This window comes from Salvelinus fontinalis, chromosome 22, assembly GCF_029448725.1.
Source record: "Salvelinus fontinalis isolate EN_2023a chromosome 22, ASM2944872v1, whole genome shotgun sequence".
NCBI classification, from domain to species: Eukaryota; Metazoa; Chordata; class Actinopteri; order Salmoniformes; family Salmonidae; genus Salvelinus; species Salvelinus fontinalis.
Genome location: NC_074686.1, coordinates 24,594,324 through 24,615,851, shown reverse-complemented (window position 1 = coordinate 24,615,851; position 21,528 = coordinate 24,594,324). Strand labels below are relative to the sequence as shown.

At 45.3% G+C, this 21,528-nt stretch overlaps 1 protein-coding gene across 1 annotated transcript in view; it reads left to right on the top strand.

The window, feature by feature from the left end:
- LOC129820080 (thrombospondin type-1 domain-containing protein 7A-like) overlaps positions 1–21,528 on the top strand; it is a 184,893-nt gene that overhangs the window by 68,717 nt on the left and 94,648 nt on the right. The window contains exons 2-4 of the mRNA XM_055876922.1: positions 3,424–4,486; positions 7,556–7,804; positions 12,995–13,173. Coding sequence (XP_055732897.1) covers positions 3,424–4,486; positions 7,556–7,804; positions 12,995–13,173 — 1,491 coding nt within the window. The remainder of the gene's footprint in view (positions 1–3,423; positions 4,487–7,555; positions 7,805–12,994; positions 13,174–21,528) is intronic.

Genomic DNA, 21,528 nt, shown 5'->3' with positions numbered 1-21,528 from the left:
TCTACGTGTCTACGTGTCTACATATCTACGCATCTACATATCTACGTATCTATGTATCTATGAGTCCATGTGTCCATGTGTCCATGAGTCCATGTGTCCATGTGTCCATGTGTCCATGAGTCCATGTGTCCATGTGTCCATGAGTCCATGTGTCCATGTGTCCATGAGTCCATGTGTCCAATAGTCCATGTGTCCATGTATCCATGATTCCATGTGTCCATGTGTCCAATAGTCCATGTGTCCATGTGTCCATGATTCCATGTGTCCATGAGTCCATGTGTCCATGAGTCCAATAGTCCATGTGTCCATGATTCCATGTGTCCATGTGTCCATGAGTCCATGTGTCCAATAGTCCATGTGTCCATGTGTCCATGATTCCATGTGTCCATGATTCCATGTGTCCATGATTCCATGTGTCCATGTGTCCAATAGTCCATGTGTCCAATAGTCCATGATTCCATCTGTCCATGAGTCCATGTGTCCATGAGTCAATGAGTCCATGAGTCCATGTGTCCATGAGTCAATGAATCCATGGTTCCATGTGTCCATGAGTCCATGTGTCAATGAGTCCATGAGTCCATGAGTCCATGAGTCCATGAGTCTGTTTATGTGTGCGATTGTTTGTGTGTGTGTCTCAGTGGCAGCGGCAGCGGCAGGGCTGTCTCTTGTGTCGAGGGCAGTTTCTTGCTAGGTGTTATTGATGCGTATCGAACGGCCTCTCTCTCTGCTGCTAATTCAGGCGCTGCTCCTTCCGCTGACATTTTCATCACCATGGCTGTGCTTTACTGAGTCAAGACATAAAGCACTGCTTAAAACAGCCCCTGTCTTCCTTCCTCAGTCCTCAGACTCCTCTCTTCTCCTCTCCTCTCCTCTCTTCTATCCTTCTGGCCCTGCTTGTCATGAATCACACATCCCAGGCTAGTCTATTCTATGTCAGGCAGATATAGTGGCCGACATTGGAACTTTGTTATCTAGTCTTTCCTGGTAAGAAACAGTCTTGTAGCATAATAGGGGGAACAGATTCTTGCTTGTGTCTGGTTTTCAGGTAGCCAAAGGGGATTGTGCAGCAATTTAAGCTTTTCATTCATAGAGAGTTCCCCTGTGCTGAACCTCCGGCGGTCAATCAGTAGTAGTTTACCATATGCGTGTAATCGGGCGTACAGCAAGACATGCAGACATACACAAATATGGAAAATGTATGAATCTCTTGGGGGAAATTATTACGTATGTCTTCTTGAAGTTATCAAGACAACTCCCAAATGACAAAGCCAGGTTTACTCTTTCAGCTTTCAGCTCTTAGCCTTGCTTCCTTTGTGATTCGTCCCCTGTAGGCTACGCTACCCTTGCCTGGTCCCACATCTGTTATGCCTACTCCTCTGGTTGTTATTATGCCTTGTTACACAGCAATAACTGATCTGGGACCAGGATTCAGTAAACCCCAGGCTGTGTGCTTGTTACAACAGCCGGCACTCCTCCCTGGCTCTGCTTAGATAGATCACTGGGACACCAGAGAGGCGGGGAGATGCGGGGGAAAAGAAGGGGGTGGATGGGGGAGCCCGTGGTAGTTCGTTGAGCTAGGAGGAGGATACCTCTGACTCTGACCCACTTCTGTAATACAGATTCATCTGAGCAGCTTGCCCTCTCACACAGTAAGCTACGAAGGCTCTCCCTCCCCAGCCTCAGCTTTCAGAAAGACAGGCAGCCCAATCCAGCAGCAGCACTGCAAGCTGCTCAATCCAACAACGTAAAACAGAGCTCAAATAAACTAGCGAAGGGCCCTCCCCACCGCTAATCCTCACTGATAGAATAGTAGGGCTGTCCTTCAGCACCACAAGATGGGCCCACATTGCAGTGAATCCTATCCAGCCGGAGATTGGCGGAGATTTTCTTTCAGCACCTCAAACACAAGCACATCAGCGCTGGTGATGTCATGGGCTGATTGTACCATTATTAGAAGCCCTGCTTATCCTTCATGCAGAATTGATAGATTGATTGACTGACTGTTTATGCTAGGGTAAGCCAGGTTAGGTTATTCCTCAGTGACCTCACTCCCCACTATACCTTCCATCTTCTACATTTCCTGGGAATATTGATCCAGTCAGAGTGGTAAAGCTGCCCTCACTCTGGGCTCTCTGTCTGCCTGTCGTGTACCTACTTGCCATTTGACGCTCGAAGGGGATGTTTGCCTAGACCTTTAATTGCATTCTCATAAATCCTAGAGGAAGGAAGTGTATCAGAAAATTGCACTTGGCGGAGTGATTTAATTGCACTTGGCGGAGTGATTTAATTGCAGTTGGCGGAGTGATTTAATTGCAGTTGGCGGAGTGATTTAATTGCAGTTGGCAGAGTGATTTAATTGCAGTTGGCGGAGTGATTTAATTGCAGTTGGCGGAGTGATTTAATTGCAGTTGGCGGAGTGATTTAATTGCAGTTGGCGGAGTGATTTAATTGCAGTTGGCGGAGTGATTTAATTGCAGTTGGCAGAGTGATTTAATTGCAGTTGGCGGAGTGATTTAATTGCAGTTGGCAGAGTGATTTAATTGCAGTTGGCGGAGTGATTTAATTGCAGTTGGCGGAGTGATTTAATTGCAGTTGGCGGAGTGATTTAATTGCAGTTGGCGGAGTGATTTAATTGCAGTTGGCAGAGTGATTTAATTGCAGTTGGCAGAGTGATTTAATTGCAGTTGGCGGAGTGATTTAATTGCAGTTGGCGGAGTGATTTAATTGCAGTTGGCGGAGTGATTTAATTGCAGTTGGCGGAGTGATTTAATTGCAGTTGGCGGAGTGATTTAATTGCAGTTGGCAGAGTGATTTAATTGCAGTTGGCAGAGTGATTTAATTGCAGTTGGCGGAGTGATTTAATTGCAGTTGGCGGAGTGATTTAATTGCAGTTGGCGGAGTGATTTAATTGCAGTTGGCAGAGTGATTTAATTGCAGTTGGCAGAGTGATTTGGAGGAGTGATTTGGCGGAGTGTGTGTGTGTGTGCGTTATTTATCAGGAAGTACTTATTCTTCCTCTACGAGGCACTTTGGTTGTTTCTGTTGGATTACAGTTCTGTTGTCCTTAGAAGCACTTTAGAAACGTTGACTAATAGTCCTCTGGTATAGCAGCACTAGAGAGCTTGGTCTTCTGGGCTTTCAAGGGGATTTGATTAACAGGAAAGTCATATGGAGAGATAATGCAAATTCCTTATAAACTGCCCTCCGAATTTCGACCAAGTCTTGAATGGCAACATTTAGACGGAATGTTAGGACTTTTACACAGTACTCATAGTGATTCACTGCTGTACAATAAAATCTGACAGTTAGGAGCTGAGTTATCTCCTCAGTATGCTTTCCATTTGGATAATATTCTGACTAACTGCTCTGATAGTACATCCTTCAGTTGAACTCCCTGTGACCTCACTGTCTCTGTTTCTCCAGGTCCATGGGGCCGGTGTATGGGCAGCGAGTGTGGCCCAGGGGGCAGCCAGAGCCGGGCAGTGTGGTGCGCCCACTCTGAAGGCTGGACTACCCTTCATACCAACTGTGAACAGGCCGAGCGCCCAGAGAACCAGCAGAGCTGCTTCCACGTTTGTGACTGGCACAAGGACCTGTATGACTGGCAGCTGGGTGCCTGGAATCAGTGCGTGCCTGTGTCTATGCGTAGCACCGGGGTGATCCAACGGCCAGCTGTGTGTCTCCACGGCGAGGAGGGCATCCAGACACGCGAGGTGGGCTGCGTCCAGAAAGCGGATGGCGTGCCAGCGGAGGATGTGGCAATTTGTGAATACTTTGAGCCCAAGCCCAGGCTGGAGCAGGCCTGTCTGATCCCGTGCCCACGGGACTGCGTGGTCTCCCAGTTCACCCCATGGACTTCCTGTTCAAAAACGTGTGGCACAGGTCTTCAGAATCGTGTCCGTTTTGTCCTGGCGCCGCCCATGTTCCGGGGTTCGGCCTGCCCTAACCTGACAGAGTTCCAGACTTGTCAGCCAGGTCCCTGCGTGGGACCAGAGAGCCTCTATAGTCTAAGGGTGGGATCCTGGGGTCCCTGCTCTGTACCCCTCCCTCGCATGGCCAGGCAGGCTCCAACTCTTAGTCAAGGTAAAGATGTGGCTGTCCCTCGTCGGCTACGCAAAGACAGAGAGGGTAAAGAAGGTAAAGAGGCCAAAGAGGGCAGCGTGGGGCCCACCCCACGCCAGCCTCGTCTGAGTAAAGAAGAAAGGATGAAAAGAAAGGAGGAAAGAAAGGAGGGAAGAAAAGGCAGACAGGCAGCCAAAGAAGGGCGCAGGAAAAACAAGGAAACATTCAAGGAGCGGGTGAGAGAGCGGACGAGGGTGAGGGGGAGGGGGAGGGTGAAATACCCAGAGACCAAGGAGCTGATCAAAAATAAGAGGAACAGGAACAGACAGAACCGACAGGGAGGGAAGTTCTGGGACCTGCAGGTTGGATACCAGACCCGGGAGGTGACCTGTGTTCACAGGAGCGGCAACGCTGATGCACTCAGGTAAGCCGCACTTATAATTTATAGTCTCAGTTACAGTGCCTATAGAAAGTCTACACCCCCATTGGATTTCTTCACATTTTATTGTGTTACAAAGTGGGATTAAAAGGGAATTAATTGTCCTTTTTTTTTTTTACGATCTACAAAATGTCAATGTATATATATATATAGTACCAGTCAAAATTTTGGACATACCTACTCATTCAAGGGTTTTTCTTTATTTTATTTTTTTACTGTTTTCTACATTGTAGAATAATAGTGAAGACATCAAAACTATGAAATGACACAAATGGAATCATGCAGTAAACAAAAAAGTGTTAAACAAACCAAAACATATTTTATATTTGAGATTCTTCAAAGTAGCCATCCTTTGCCTTGATGACAGCTTTGCACACTTTTGGCATTCTATCAACCAGCATCACCCAGAATGCTTTTCCAACAGTCTTGAAGGAGTTCCCACATATGCTGAGCACTTGTTGGCAATTTTTCCTTCACTCTGCGGTCCAACTCATCCCAAACCGTCTCAATTGTGTTGAGGTCGTGTGATTGTGGAGGCCAGGTCATCTGATGCAGCAATCCATCACTCTCCTTCTTGGTCAAATAGCACTTATACAGCCTGGAGGTATGTGATAGTCCCATTAAGTGCAAACCAGATTGAATGGCGTATCGCTGAAAAATGCTGTGGTAAGTGTGCCTTGAAATCTAAATAAATCACTGACAGTGTCACCAGCAAAACACCCCTACACCATCACACCTCCTCCTCCATGCTTCACGTGGGAACAACACATGTGGAGATCATCTGTTCACCTACTCTGCGTCTCACAAAGATATGGCAGTTGGAACAAAAAATCTCAAATTTGGACTCATCAGACCAAAGGACAGATTTCAATCCGTCTAATCTCCATTCCTCATGTATCTTGGCCCAAGCAAGTCCCTTCTTATTATTGGTGTCCTTTAGTAGTGGTTTCTTTGCAGCAATTTGTCCATGAAGGCCTGATTCACGCAGTCTCCTCTGAACAGTTGATGTTGAGATATGTCTGTTACTTGAACTCTGTAAAGCATTTATTTGGGCTGCAATTTCTAATTAACTTATTCTTATTATGTTCTTGCCATAATATGGTCTTGGTATTTTACCAAATAGAGCTATCTTCTGTATACCACCCCTACCTTGTCACAACACAACTGATTGGCACAAACGCATTAAGAAGGAAAGAAATTCCACAAATTAACTTTCAACAAGGCACACCTGTTAAATGAAATTCATTCCAGGTGATTACCTCAAGAAGCTGGTTGAGAGAATGCCAAGAGTGTTTAAAGGTGTCATAAATTCAAAGGGTGTCTACTTTCTGGAATCGCAAATATAAAATATATGTTGATTTGTTTAATCATTTTTTGGTTACTACATGATTCCATGAGTTATTTCATAGTTTTCATGTCTTCACTATTATTCTACAATGTAGAAAATAGTAAAAATATAGAAAAACCCTTGAATGAGTACCTGCCACAGTAAAACAAGTCCTATATCAACATAACCTGAAAGGCCGCTCATCAAGGAAGAAGCCCCTGCTCCAAAACCGCCATAAAAAAAGCCAGACTACGGTTTGCAACTGCACATGGGGACAAAGATCATACTGTTGGAGAAATGTCCTCTGGTCTGATGAAACAAAAATAGAACTGTTTGGCCATAATGACCATCATTATGTTTGGAGGAAAAAGGGGGAGGCTTGCAAGCCGAAGAACACCATCCCAACTGTGAAGCACGGGGTTAGCAGCATCATGTTGTGGGGGTGCTTTGCTGCAGGAGGGACTGGTGCACTTCACAAAAAATGATGTGGATATATTGAAGCAACATCTCAAAACATCAGTCAGGAAGTTAAAGCTTGGTCGCAAATGGGTCTTCCAAATGGACAATGACCACAAGCATACTTCCAAAGTTGTGGCAAAAGGGCTTAAGGACAACAAAGTCAAGGTATTGGAGTGTTAAACAGTTTAAAGGCAATGCTACCAAATACTAATTGAGTGTATGTAAACTTCTGACCCACTGGGAATGTGATGAAAGAAATAAAAGCTGAAAAAAAACATTCTCTCTGCTATTATTCTGACATTTCACATTCTTAAAATAATGTGGTGATCCTAACTGACCTAAGACAAGGAATTTCTACTAGGATTAAATATCAGGAATTGTGAAAAACTGAGTTTAAATGTATTTGGCTAAGGTGTATGTAAACTTCCGACTTCAACTGTACATGCACACATGCACAAATATACACATGTACTCACACATAACCACACACCCTTAATGTGCATTTGAGATATGTACATATGTATATATCTTGAAATATGTATATATCTTGAAATATATTCCATCTCACTTCCTTTAACATTGGTCATTATTTATTAATGTCATGCACATACTGTATCTGAAATGTCAATGAGTGAGTTATAAAGTACTGCATCATGACGCCTGGTATGCCGTTAATATGATATAGAGGACAGTATTTGCATTAAGTCGAATTTCGTTTGAGAAACTTCCGGGGTGTTAACCAAAATGTTTTGAGTTGTTTTAAAGTCAATTATCCCTAGCTAATTTCACATAAAAAGCAGATCATGAACGATTGGTTACTCTTTTAATTAAAACTTATGAAAGGAATATTTTTTAACACATATCTCAATTGAAAAGGAAATGAACATTTAGTGAAAAGCAAATGAAAAAACGGCTCCTGGAAAAATTCCTGGTGGAGAATAAATTAGAACAAAAAGTAATCAGCAGTAAGATTTGTATCTTTCTGTAAAACTGCGTTCATCCACAGTATAATCGTATATTTGGGTCCTATCTCAGATTTCTGCTGCTTTGGATGAGAGTATCTGCTGAATGACTAAAATATAAATGCAGATGTAGGTTTGTAGAAAAGGCACATTGCAAATTTAAGTGGATTGAAGCTAACTGTCGTGCTCCAGTATTGGATTTTGCAAACATTTTTGGCCTTATATGAACACCTTGCCTCATTCCTTTGACCAAACACCTTCACTGATTCCTTTGTAATTAATGAACCTCTTCTTTCTTCCCTCCAGCCTGTGTTCTCAGGAGTCCCTACCAGTGACCTACCAGGCCTGCGTCCTGACCAAGGACTGTGAGGTGAGCGACTGGACCGATTGGTCGCCCTGCTCCAAGGACTGCTACGAGCTCAACGGGCCCACGGGCGAACACACACGCACACGCCGGGTACACCTGCTCCCCGTGGGAGGAGGGGCAGAGTGCCCCGAACTGGAGGAGAAGGAACCATGTACCCCTCAGGGAGAAGGGGTACCCCCCTGCATCGTGTAAGTACTCTATCACCCAATGTGGAAAAATGTGTGATTTCAATCTCTTATATGGATGTCTATGTAAATGAACAGTATAGGAATTGTGTTATTTGTATGCTGTACAATTAATTTCCTCATGAGATGATAACTAAATTGTCCAATCCAAAAATGATGCCAACAATGGTCCCGAAAACCTTTGGAACACCTGAAAATGTCAGCCAATCAAGGATTGCAGATGATCAATTGAACTGCACTTCTACTCTGCAGGCTGGCTGACAGCTACAGTTACTCTCTCTCTAAAGTGCACTATGGGTAAGCTGCCTGTCTGCGCCCCTAAATAGCTTTGCTGTCTAAAAACAATAAACACTTGCAGATAATGCATGGGATACTTATCCAGAAAGGGCTGGTGTGTCTCTAACACTGCATGGTTTGAATCTGTGTTAAGTGATTAAGGCCATGTGGCTGGGAACGTTGGCTGGATGCTGTGACGACTGTAGCTAAACCATCCAACATAACAGCAGTAGTGGTACTAAGAGCACTGGGGATTTAACACTAAGGGGAGGAGCCACAATAACAACCCCACTACTATTGGGCTGTGGCTTGTTTGGTATCTGCTGGCTTATTATTCACAGCCTGAGTGGGAACAAACCACAGACCTGAGTGGGTACAAGCTACAGCCAGAAGGGGGAGAAGGGAGGGGGGTAGGCTCATTGTGTGGGGTGATGATGTTAGTGCTGATGAGAGGGGAGAGGGTGGGGGTGACGGTGTGAGGGGCATGTGGAAAGAGATGGAGAGATGGGGAGACGATTGAGTGGTGTGTTAGGTGATGGTGAGGTGGGCATGTAGGGAGAAATAGGAGCGACACAGAGGTGGGAGAGATGGGGGGGGGGGGTAAGAGATGAGTTTGGCTCAGTGTGTGGGGCGACTGTGCCATACAAGAGAGGGGCATATGAGGAGAGATGAAGAGGAAACAAACAGACCAAGCATTTGGCTCTTTGCCAGTGATGGAAGAAATGATGAATGGAGTGTGTCTAGGAAAGAGTCAGTCGGTCGGCGTTACGCCTAATCTGATCCCCATGCCACGCACGCACACACACACACAGATGGGCATGTTGAAACACCATCACTTTCACACCTGTTATGCAGTCATGTGCTGTGATGGCATGCATGTGTGTCCCCTTAAATTACTTCCTCCACCCGAACCTGTACAACGCCATGTGGAACTATACTCCCCTGGTGTGGGGAGAAAGGAATTTCCCAATCGGCTTTTTTACACCTCTAGTCTGCTTGAGTGTTTTGGCCTGCAGTTGCTAGTAAGCTCGTTCTTCATGACAATAATTATTACATTGGGTTGAAAACTAAATTGCTACAGTGAGTTTACATGAGGACATCAGTCAGTCCATATTTTTTGTAAAAGTGTGTACATTAAGGTTAATATGCGGATCAGGACAAAACCAATGTATTTACATCTTGTGAGCTTGATCCCTGGGCTTCTTCCATGGGGTATTTTGTATAGGTTATGTGAAAATGTTTTGCCTTTTTTTGCCCCTGATAACGATGAAAGGAATAAATCAATGTCGACGGACCAGTGCTCCGTTTCTACCATTTGAAGAAGACCAGGATGAGAGAGAGATGAAGAGGTGTGAACCTTCTGGCAGGAGGCCCAGTTCATTCAGTCTTATTGATAGATTCCTCCTTTAGAGTGTCCCCATCTGTGTCAGTTCTAGACCCCCAGACCTAGCTATGGACCACAACTCCTAGGTGCCTCGTTGTCCCACAACCTCACCATGGCAATGGCCAGGGACTAGTAAGAGACACTCCACTCATGAATATGGAGTACTTTCATTGGTGGTGACCTCAAATCAATACCATTATTGCCATGGAGACCGAGGCATGGCAGACATTTTGTGACCCTGGGGATGATTTGAACTGAAAAACAATACGTAACATTCTCACTAAAGAATTTTAAGGAACCTTTCAAGTTCTTCTGAAGCAGATCCTAGAGCTTTGAATTCAGTGCTGAGTGCAAATCTGTCTTAATGGATTGCTTTTTACATGCATGAGAGCACCAGCTGTTCCGGAAGACTGTGTGATCACGCTCTCTGCAGCCAATGTGAGTAAGACCTTTAAACAGGTCAACATTCACAAGGCCGCAGGGCCAGACGGATTACCAGGACGTGTACGCCGAGCATGCGCTGACCAACTGGCAAGTGTCTTCACTGACATTTTCAACCTCTCCCTGGCTGAGTCTGTATCACTGGCATGTTTTAAGCATACCAACATAGTCCCTGTGCCCAAGAATACTAAGGAAACCTGCCTAAATGACAACCCGACCCGTAGCACTCACGTCTGTAGCCATGAAGAGCTTTGAAAGGCTGGTCATGGCTCACATTATACCATTATCCCAGAAACCCAGAAACCCTAGACCCACTCCAATTTGCATACCGCCCTAACAGATCCACAGATGATGCAATCTCTATCGCACTCCACACTGCCCTTTCCCACCTGGACAAATGGAACACCTATGTGACAATGCTGTTCATTGACCACAGCTCACCTTTTAACACCACAGTGCTTTCATAGCTCATCACTAAGCTAAGGACCCTGGGACTAAGCACCTCCCTCTGTAACTGGATCCTGGACTTCCTGACGGGCAGCCCCAGGTGGTAAGGGTAGGTAACAACACATCTGCCATGCTGATCCTCAACACAGTCCCCTCCTGTACTCCCTGTTCACTAATGACTGCTTGGCCAGGCACGACTCCAACACCATCATTAAGTTTGCTGATGACACAACAGTGGTAGGCCTGATCACCGACAACGATGAGACAGCCTATAGGAAGGTCAGAGACCTGACCGTATGGTGCCAGGACAACAACCTCCCCCTCCTCTCCTTCAACGTGATCAAGACAAAGGAGATGATTATGGACTACAGGAAAAAGAGGACCGAGCACGCCCCCATTCTTATCAACGGGGCTGTAGTGGAGCAGGTTGAGAGCTTCAAGTTCCTTGATGTCCACAACACCAACAAACTATCATGGTCCAAACACACCAAGTCAGTAGTGAAGAGGGCACAACAAAACGTATTCCCCCTCAGGAGACTGAAAAGATTTGGCATGGGTCAACAGATCCTCAAAAGGTTCTATAGCTGCACCATCGAGAGCATCCTGACAGGTTGCATCACTGCCTGGTATGACAACTGCTCAGCCTCCGACCTCAAGGCTCTACAGAGGGTGAGTGCAAACGGCCCAGTACATCACTGGGGTCAAGCTTCCTGCCATCCAGGACCTCTATACCAGGCGGTGTCAGAGGAAGGCCCTAAAAATTGGCAAAGACTCCAGTCACCCTAGTCAAAGACTGTTCTCTCTGCTACCGCACGGCAAGTGGTACCGGTGCGCCAAGTGTAGGTCCAAGAGGCTTCTAAACAGCTTCTACCCCCAAGCCATAATACTCCTGAACATCTAATCAAATGGCCACCCAGACTATTTGCAATGCCCCCCTCCCTCTTTTACACCGCTGCTACTCTGCTGTTATTATCTATGCATAGTCACTTTAATAACTCTACCTACATGTACATATTACCTCAACTAACCGGTGCCTCCGCACATTGACTCTGTACCGGTACACCCCTGTATATAATCTCGCTATTGCTATTTTACTGCTGCTCTTTAATTACTTGTTACTTTTATTTCTTATTCTTATCCATCTTTTTTTTTAACTGCATTGTTGGTTAGGGGCTCGTAAGTAAGCATTTCACTGTAAGGACCTTTTGTAATCGGCGCATGTGACTAATAACATTTTATTTGGTTTGATTTGATTTGATTTTGTATATGATCTGTTCGAGTTTAATGCAGTTGAGTCCTTCCACTGAGGTCCATTGAGGGACATTTAGATCATGATGTTCTCTTTGTGGACATTCAAGATTAATTGTGGATTGTGAGGTACACTGTGAATATACTCTCACCGGCCAATTTAATAGGTTCACCCATCTACTGTAGTGCCGTGTCACCCCCCCCCCCCCTCTACAAGGTGTCAAAACAGTCTACAGTGATGTTGGTCCATGCTGACGTGAAGGCATCACACAGTTGTTACAGATTGTACAGTGGTACATTCATGCTGCTAACAGCCCGTTCTGTGTAGTGGGTTGAGGTCTCGGGACTGCGCAGGCCATTCAAGTAAACTGAACTGACTGTCATGTTCCAGGCCATTTTTTCCTGCTCCTCAATTGTGCAGTGCTGCTGGGTTGTGGAGTCCATGCACCGCCTGATTGAGGCTGTTCTGAAGACAAAAGGGGGTGCAACTCAATATTAGGAAGGTGTTCTTAATGTTTTGTTCACTCAGTGTATATAGTCATTAAACACTGGACACTTCCCGTTTATTTTATGCTTTTTCCCCTTATGTGTATTCATATACTGTATTCTTCACATAGCTCATTCTAATATATCTACCACTGTACTTTGATAAACTTAGGCTACATTTACAAACAACACCCTTCTTCAACAGCATTCAAACCATTTCAATAATTTATTTGTGCCATTATTATTATTTGTACCATTTTGCATTAGCTGCTCTGTTGTCTGGAGCTTATTTTGATTGCCTATCCTATTGTGTCATACATAATACATTTGAAACAGTCAGTTAAAGATGCTATCAATCTAAATAATGCTTCTAGGGAGTTTTTCCTAGCCACCGTGCTTCTACACCTGCATTGCTTGCTGTTTGGGGTTTTAGGCTGGGTTTCTGTACAGCACTTTGAGATATCAGCTGATGTAAGAAGGGCTATATAAATACATTTGATTTGATTTGAACAAGCTGTGACCTTGTAGGACTTTCAAGCTTTGGTTGTGCATCTTCTCAATCAATCTGCTTCATTCACAACAGGTATAAAATACGGTTAATATTGATGCAGTGTACATTTTCTTGCTCTGCTAGCCACTCATACTCACTGACCTCTGTCCATCATCTTCCTTTATAAGGAACAGAATGGGAATGGCTGCATCAGAAATGGCACCCCAATTCCTGTAGTTGCACTGCTTTTGGCCAGAGCCACATAGGAAAGTAGTGCACTAGGGAATAGGGTGGCATTTTGGGTGGCAAACTATGACTTAATTTTGTCATCATTGATGATTTAATTCATGAACAATTTTTTTTCAATCTATGTTATGTAAAAAATCGAATCAAATCAATCTCCCTTCGTTCTCCTCTGCAGGTACAACTGGAAGACAACAGAGTGGACTGAGTGCAGGGTGGACATGTTGCTAAGCCAACAGGACCGTCGTCGTGGTAACCTAACGGGGCTGTGTGGAGGCGGAATCCAGAACCGTGAGGTGTACTGTGTCCAGGCAACCAGCGTTGACCCCACTTCCAGCGCTCTCAAGAGCAAAGAAGGTAACCTGACCAGCATGCAACTGTCCTTTATCCCCAATGTGTAATCTTATAATTTTGATAACTCATGTCACTCCACCATACTAGGTCATCTCTCTCACCAGTCGTGTGTCTATAGAAAGCCCATACCCACTGTGTATCTTTAGTTCCCTCCCATACTGCTGCCTTGTCTCATTGTACACATCTCTTCCACTTTGTGCACTGGAGACTGAGCACTTGTGCTAAGAATGTGAAATGAGAATATGAACTGTGCTAACGTGCCGTTACACAATAGCAAGAAATTAAACGGGATACCCTGGGCAGCCAAAATGCATGCACTAACGGTGCAGAGAATAGGAATAGGGTTGAGGAATGTGTTCCCACATTCGGGAGGTCTTTGGAGACGGTAGAAGCCTTGCACGTTACAAAAAGAGTGCATACCCTGTGAAAAAACGTACACAAAAAAATTGTACCCTGTGTGAGAACAGTTCCTTACACAAGTTGTAGCAATCCCAAATGGCACCCTATTCCCTATTTAGTGCACTACTTTGACCAAGACCTATAGTGTTATAGTCAAAAGTAGTGCACTATATAGGGAATATGGTGCCATTTGGTACACAGGCAGAATTCCCCTAACAAATGTCAACATGACAGGACAGCATATCCACAAAGTCAGCAGCAGCAGTATTAACTCTCTCCATTCCCTGATAATGTTGTGTCTGTGTTCCCAGATAATGTATTAAAATTGTCCCCACTCCCTTGGTAAAGTTACACACACACGCGCCCACACACACACACACACACCAGGCGGTAATTTATAAACCTTTTTCCCATGTCTGCGTGGCCACGCACGACTCCAACTGAATCATCAATTTGCTGATGACACAACAGTGGTAGGCCTGATTACCAATAACGATGAGACAGCCTACAGGGAGGAGGTGAGAGCCCTGACAGAGTGGTGCCAGGAAAATAACCTCTCCCTCAACGTCAACAAAACCAAAGAGCAGATCGTGGACTACAGGAGACAGCAGGGAGAGCACGCCCCCATCCACATCAACGGGGCCACAGTGGGGAGCGTCAACAGCTTAAAGTTCCTCGACGTGCACATCACTGATGATCTGAAATGGTCCCATCACACCGACACCGTGGTGAAGAAGTCACAACAGCGCCTCAGGCGGCTGAAGAAATTTGTCTTGGCCCCTAAGATCTTCCCAAATTCCTACAGATGCACCATTGAGAGCATTCTGTCAGGCTGCATCAATACCTGGTACGGCAACTGCACCATCCTCCATCAACTGTACAAAACATTTTTCCATGACATAGACTGACCAGGTAAATCCAGGTGAAAGCTATTATCCCTTATTGATGTCACTTGTTAAATCCACTTCAATCAGTGTGGATGAAGGGACGGAGACAGGTTAAAGAAGGATTTTTAAGCTTTGAGACAATTAAGACATGGATAAGACTTTGTAATAGGTGCCAGGCGCACTGGTTTGAGTATGTCAAGAACTGCAACGCTGCTGGGTTTTTCACACTCAACAGTTTCCTATGTGTATCAAGAATGGTCCACCACTCAAAGGACATCCAGCCAACTTGACACATCTGTGGGAAGCATTGGAGTCAACATGGACCAGCATCCCTGTGGAATGCTTCGACACCTTGTAGAGTCCATGCCCTGATGGATTGAGGCTGCTCATGAGGGCAAAAGGGGGTGCAACTCAATATTAGGAATGTTTTGTACACTCAGTATATATAGTCATTAAACACAGGTCACTTCCCGTTTCTTTATACTTTTTCCTATGTGTATTCATATCGTGTATTCTTCACGTAGCTCATTCTAATATGTACTTTGCATTCTACTACTGTACTTTACATTTTTTTTACACTGTTTGTACACATCACGTATTTATATACTGGATTCTTGACATAGTTTACTGTAATATATCTACACTCTACATATCATTCCTATTAGATCCTTTCGGTGTACATACACATAGATTGCATCTGGATTACTGATAATGTTATTTGGGTTCTTACTTGGATTCATTATGACATTTTTACTTTTTTACTTTTTAGTTTTTTGCTAATTTGTGTACTTTCTTGACATTTACTGCACTGTTAGGATCTAGTAACACAAGCATTTCGCTGCACCCACTATAAAATCTGCTAAACATTGAATGCCACCAATAAACTTTGTATACATTTTACACGAGGTGAAATACATGGTTTGATTCGGCCCATGTTTTGTCACAGTTTGTCAACTCGCTGTAGATCTCTGTAGACCGGACAGGTTGTCAGCAAAATTTAGCTGGGGAGGTTTGAGCATTGAGTTCTGACTCGACTTGTGCTCACACCCAAAATCATCTAATCTTTTCCGGCTCTGCACACACACACACACGCTCTAGCACCCATGTGTGAAGTGGAACGAGATATGAGGGTGTCTTTACTCCATATATCTTCTGGAGCCGGGCTGAATATGTAAATATGAGTGGGTGGGATGGGAAAGATTAAGGGAGGGAGGGAGAGGAAGAAAACGAGGCAGGGAGGAGAACAATGCAAGGAGCGAGGAGAGAGAAGAGAGAAGAGAGATGGAATATGAGTGTGGGTATAGTAGTTAGCACTACTTAGTCAGCGTTTATGGAAGTGAAGGTAGCTGGTAGCGAGTTCATGTTTATCCAGCGCTGCCACACTGACTCCCAGACAGTCCACCTGGTCAGGGGGCTCAACTGGCCACCGCTCAAAGAAATTATTCAAATGATTTCAGCTGGTCTCAGACTGCCAGACAGAGGAGGCACTTTGCTGTCGTGTATTCAGACATCTAAAGAAACATTTTTAACCGCAACTTTAGCAATTTTTCAAATCATGTGAGCGTTCTGTATTTGGAAGTGACAGGGTTTGCTAGGTGACACAAGTGATGGTGACAGTTGCAGAGAGGGACTGGGAGAAGGACAGAAAGAGAGGGTGAATTGGAGGTAGAAAAGCACAGAAATCCCACCTGTCATTACAAATACTTTCTTTCAACCTTTCCTGTCTGCTCTATGGCACAATTACAACTCCCACGTTCACTTCTGGTATTCACTTCCTCATTATCCAGTCTCCTCTCCTGGTCGCCTTCTCAATCATCTCCCCTGTCTTCAAAACCAAACATTACACCCTTAAATAAAATACACAGTTCTGGGTTATTTTAGGGATCTACACAGATTTTCTCTCATCTCAGGCAATTTACTGCTGAATCTATAAAGCATTATTCACAAATCTCCATCTCACTGGCAGTAATTGCGGGTTTCCTTGCAGACACTGAAGTCTGGATGGAGAGCTAAAACTTCAGTCTGATGAAATCTTGTTTTTTGCTTTCAACGATTGTCTTATTCCCTATGCGAAGTGACTGAGGCTGGATAGTTTTGTTCGCGTGTGCGTGTGTGATTATTAATTTAGGCTTGTCACTTTCCTGTATGTGTATGCATTCTCAGTTCCATTTACATAGGAAATAAGATTTATTTGGACACCAAACTCACTGTTTCAATCATTCTGGGGATTACAGCTGGCTTCAACAAACCTATGTGATGATTGCCAAAACGTTGCTGAAATGAAGTGTGCAAAAGAAGATTTTTTTTATCAAAACCCACGCATGCACACTCACACACACACACACACACACACGAATATACACACACACACACACACACACACACACACACACACACACACACACACACACACACACACACACACACACACACACACACACACACACACACACACACACACACACACACACACACACACACACACACACACACACACACACCAACACTAATATTTCTGCCAATGCAATAATATCACAGCTTATGTTTGACTAATCAGGACTCGGGTTTATTAAACTATTCCATGGGGGGTCAGATATGGACAACAGGGAAAAGCAGCTGTCTCAATATCTGTCTACTACCAGTTACTGGAGACAGAAAGAGAGGGGGAGGAATGGGGAGCAAGAGGAAGGGAGGGTGCAGGGAGGCACTGAATCTGATATTTCTGTAGTTATTGGCTTTGATGGTCATCAGTTCTAACCAGCTCTGTTTTGTTTGGTTCAAAACAATATGGATCTTTATTAGAGGGCCCTTAGAGACATTCTGTAGCTAGCAGTAGAACGGCTGGCTGTGTGATGCCATCCGGAAGTACAGTTATTGATGCTGATGGCAAGGGGTGACAGAGAAAGGAGGAGAGGGGTGGTCCGCAGGTGTCTGTCTGGGCTTGGAGGTCCTAGTTTGGCCCCAGGAACCAATGTGTGTGTGTGTGTGTGTGTGTGTGTGTGTGTGTGTGTGTGTGTGTGTGTGTGTGTGTGTGTGTGTGTGTGTGTGTGTGTGTGTGTGTGTGTGTGTGTGTGTGTGTGTGTGTGTGTGTGTGTGTGTGTGTGCGAGGAAGGGAGGGAGGGTAGAGTCTAGACGAGACCATCTGGCAGGAAAGAGAGCGAGAGACCCATGTGGCACCTCAACCAAGGTCACCCAGCACGGAGAAGTTCATTAATCAGCCTTTGCTATTATGGTTACATGAGCGTATGTGTGTCTGGTGTTAACAATACTAACTGGAAACAATAATGATGCCACATGTTTACTTGTCACGCAACATAATTTGTACATGTGTGAAATAGGACAAATATAAGCACTCACCAAATTATTATTATTACGCCATTGGGGTAGGTAAGCCTTCTAAAGTGGCGTAGGTAAGCTTTCTACAGTGGCGTAGGTAAGCCTTCTACAGTGGCGTAGGTAAGCCTTCTAAAGCGACGTAGGTAAGCCTTCTACATTGGCATAGGTAAGCCTTCTACAGTGGCGTAGGTAAGCATTCTACAGTGGCGTAGGTAAGCCTTCTAAAGTGGCGTAGGTAAGCCTTCTACAGTGGCGTAGGTAAGCCTTCTACAGCGGCGTAGGTAAGCCTTCTAATGTGACGTAGGTAAGCCTTCTAAAGTGGTGTAGGTAAGCGTTCTTCAGTGGCGTAGGTAAGCCTAAAGTGGCGTAGGTAAGCCTTCTACAGTGGCGTAGGTAAGCCTAAAGTGGCGTAGGTAAGCCTTCTACAGTGGCGTGGGTAAGCCTTCTACAGTTGCGTAGGTAAGCCTTTTACAGTGGCGTTGGTAAGCCTTCTACAGTGGCGTAGGTAAGCCTTCTACAGTGGCGTAGGTAAGCCTTCTACAGTGGTGTAGGGAATCCTTCTAAAGCAACGTAGGTAAACCTTCTAAAGCAACGTAGGTAAACCTTCTACAGTGGCGTAGGTAAGCCTTCTAAAGTGGCGGAGGCAAGCCTTCTAAAGTGACGTAGGTAAGTCTTCTACAGTGGTGTAGGTAAGCCTTCTACAGTGGCGTAGGTAAGCCTAAAGTGGCGTAGGTAAGCCTTCTAAAGTGGCGTAGGTAAGCCTTCTAAAGTGGCGTAGGTAAGTAAACCTTCTAAAGTGGCGTAAGTAAGCCTTCTAAAGTGGCGTAGGTAAGCCTTTTACAGTGGCGTAGGGAAGCCTTCTACAGTGGCGTAGGTAAGCCTTCTACAGTGGCGTAGGTAAGCCTTTTACAGTGGCGTAGGGAAGCCTTCTACAGTGGCGTAGGTAAGCCTTCTACAGTGGCGTAGGTAAGCCTTTTACAGTGGCGTAGGGAAGCCTTCTACAGTGGCGTAGGTAAGCCTTCTACAGTGGCGTAGGTAAGCCTTCTACGGTGGCGTAGGTAAGCCTTCTAAAATGGCGTACGTAAGTAAGCCTTCTACAGTGGCGTAGGTAAGCCTTCTAAAGTGGCGTAGGTAAGCCTTTTACAGTGGCGTAGGTAAGCCTTTTACAGTGGCGTAGGTAAGCCTTTTACAGTGGCGTAGGTAAGCCTTCTACAGTGGCGTAGGTAAGCCTTCTAAAGTGGCGTAGGTAAGCCTTCTACAGTGGCGTAGGTAAGCCTTCTACAGCGGCGTAGGTAAGCCTTCTAATGTGACGTAGGTAAGCCTTCTAAAGTGGTGTAGGTAAGAATTCTTCAGTGGCGTAGGTAAGCCTAAAGTGGCGTAGGTAAGCCTTCTACAGTGGCGTAGGTAAGCCTTCTACAGTGGCGTAGGTAAGCCTTTTACAGTGGCATTGGTAAGCCTTCTACAGTGGCGTAGGTAAGCCTTCTACAGTGGCGTAGGTAAACCTTCTACAGTGGCGTACGTAAGCCTTCTAAAGTGGCGTAGGTAAGTAAGCCTTCTACAGTGGCGTAGGTAAGCCTTCTAAAGTGGCGTAGGTAAGCCTTCTACAGTGGCGTAGGTAAGCCTTCTAAAGTGGCGTAGGTAAGCCTTCAACAGTGGCGTAGGTAAGCCTTCTACAGTGGCGTAGGTAAGCCTTCTACAGTGGTGTAGGGAAGCCTTCTAAAGCAACGTAGGTAAACCTTCTAAAGCAACGTAGGTAAACATTCTACAGTGGAGTAGGTAAGCCTTCTAAAGTGGCGTAGGTAAGCCTAAAGTGGCGTAGGTAAGCCTTATGAAGTTGCGTAGGTAAGCCTTCTATAGTGGCGTAGGTAAGCCTTCTAAAGTGACGTAGGTAAGCCTTCTACAGTGGCGTAGGTAAACCTTCTAAAGCGACATAGGTAAGCTTTCTACAGTTGCGTAGGTAAGCCTTCTAAAGTGGCGTAGGTAAGCCTTCTTCAGTGGCGTAGGTAAGCATTCTACAGTGGCGTAGGTAAGCCTTCTAAAGTAATGCAGGTAAGCCTAAAGTAGCGTAGTTAACCCTTCTACAGTGGCGTAGGTAAGCCTTCTACAGTGGCGTAGGTAAGCCTTCTACAGTGGCATAGGTAAGCCTTCTACAGTGGCGTAGGTAAGCCTTCTACAGTGGCGTAGGTAAGCCTTCTACAGTGGCGTAGGCAAGCCTAAAGTTGTGTAGGTAAGCCTTCTACAGTGGCGTAGGTAAGCCTTCTACAGTGGTGTTGGTAAGCCTGAAGTTGCGTATGTAAGTCTTCTAAAGTGGCGTTGGTAAGTAAGCCTTCTAAAGTGGCGTAGGTAAGCCTTCTAAAGTGGCGTAGATAAGCCCTCTAAAGTGGCGTAGGTAAGCCTTCTAAAGTTGCGTAGGTAAGCCTTCTACAGTGGTGTAGGTAAGCCTTCTACAGTGGCGTAGGTAAGCCTTCTAAAGTGGCGTAGGTAAGCCTTCTACAGTGGCGTTGGGAAGCCTTCTACAGTGGCGTAGGTAAGCCTTCTACAGTGGCGTAGGTAAGCCTTCTACAGTGGCGTAGGTAAGCCTTCTACAGTGGCGTAGGTAAGCCTTCTTCAGTGGCGTAGGTAAGCATTCTACAGTGGCGTAGGTATGCCTTCTAAAGTGACGTAGGTAAGCCTAAAGCAGCGTAGGTAAACCTTCTACAGTGGCGTAGGTAAGCCTTCTACAGTGGCGTAGGTAAGCCTTCTACAGTGGCATAGGTAAGCCTTCTACAGTGGCGTAGGTAAGCCTTCTACAGTGGCGTAGGTAAGCCTTCTACAGTGGCGTAGGTAAGCCTTCTACAGTGGCGTAGGTAAGCCTTCTACAGCGGCGTAGGTAAGCCTAAAGTTGTGTAGGTAAGCCTTCTAAAGTGGCGTAGGTAAGCCTTCTAAAGTGAAGTAGGTAAGTCTTCTACAGTGGCGTAGAGAAGCCTTCAACAGTGGCGTAGGTAAGCCTTCTACAGTGGCGTAGGTAAGCCTTCTAAAGTGGCGTAGGTAAGCCTTCTACAGTGGCGTAAGTAAGTCTTCTACAGTGGCGTAGGTAAGCATTCTACAGTGGCGTAGGTAAGCCTTCTACAGTGGCGTAGGTAAGCCTTCTACAGTGGCGTAGGTAAGCCTTCTAAAGTGGCGTAGGTAAGCCTTCTACAGTGGCGTAGGTAAGCCTTCTACAGTGGCGTAGGTAAGCCTTCTACAGTAGCGTAGGTAAGCCTTCTACAGTGGCGTAGGTAAGCCTTCTACATTGGCGTAGGTAAGCCTTCTACAGTGGCGTAGGTAAGCCTAAAGTGGCGTAGGTAAGCCTTCTAAAGTGGCGTAGGTAAGCCTTCTAAAGTGGTGTAGGTAAGCCTTCTAAAGTGGCGTAGGTAAGCCTTCTACAATGGCGTAGGTAAGCCTTCTAAAGTGGCGTAGGTAAGCCTTCTAAAGTGGCGTAGGTAAGTAAGCCTTCTCAAGTAGCGTAGGTAAGTAAGCCTTCTAACGTGGCGTAGGTAAGCCTTCTACGGTGGCGTAGGTAAGCATTCTAAAGTGGCGTAGGTAAGCCTTCTAAAGTGACGTAGGTAAGTCTTCTACAGTGGTGTAGGTAAGCCTTCTACAGTGGCGTAGGTAAGCCTAAAGTGGCGTAGGTAAGCCTTCTAAAGTGGCGTAGGTAAGTCTTCTAAAGTGGCGTAGGTAAGTAAGCCTTCTAAAGTGGCGTAAGTAAGCCTTCTAA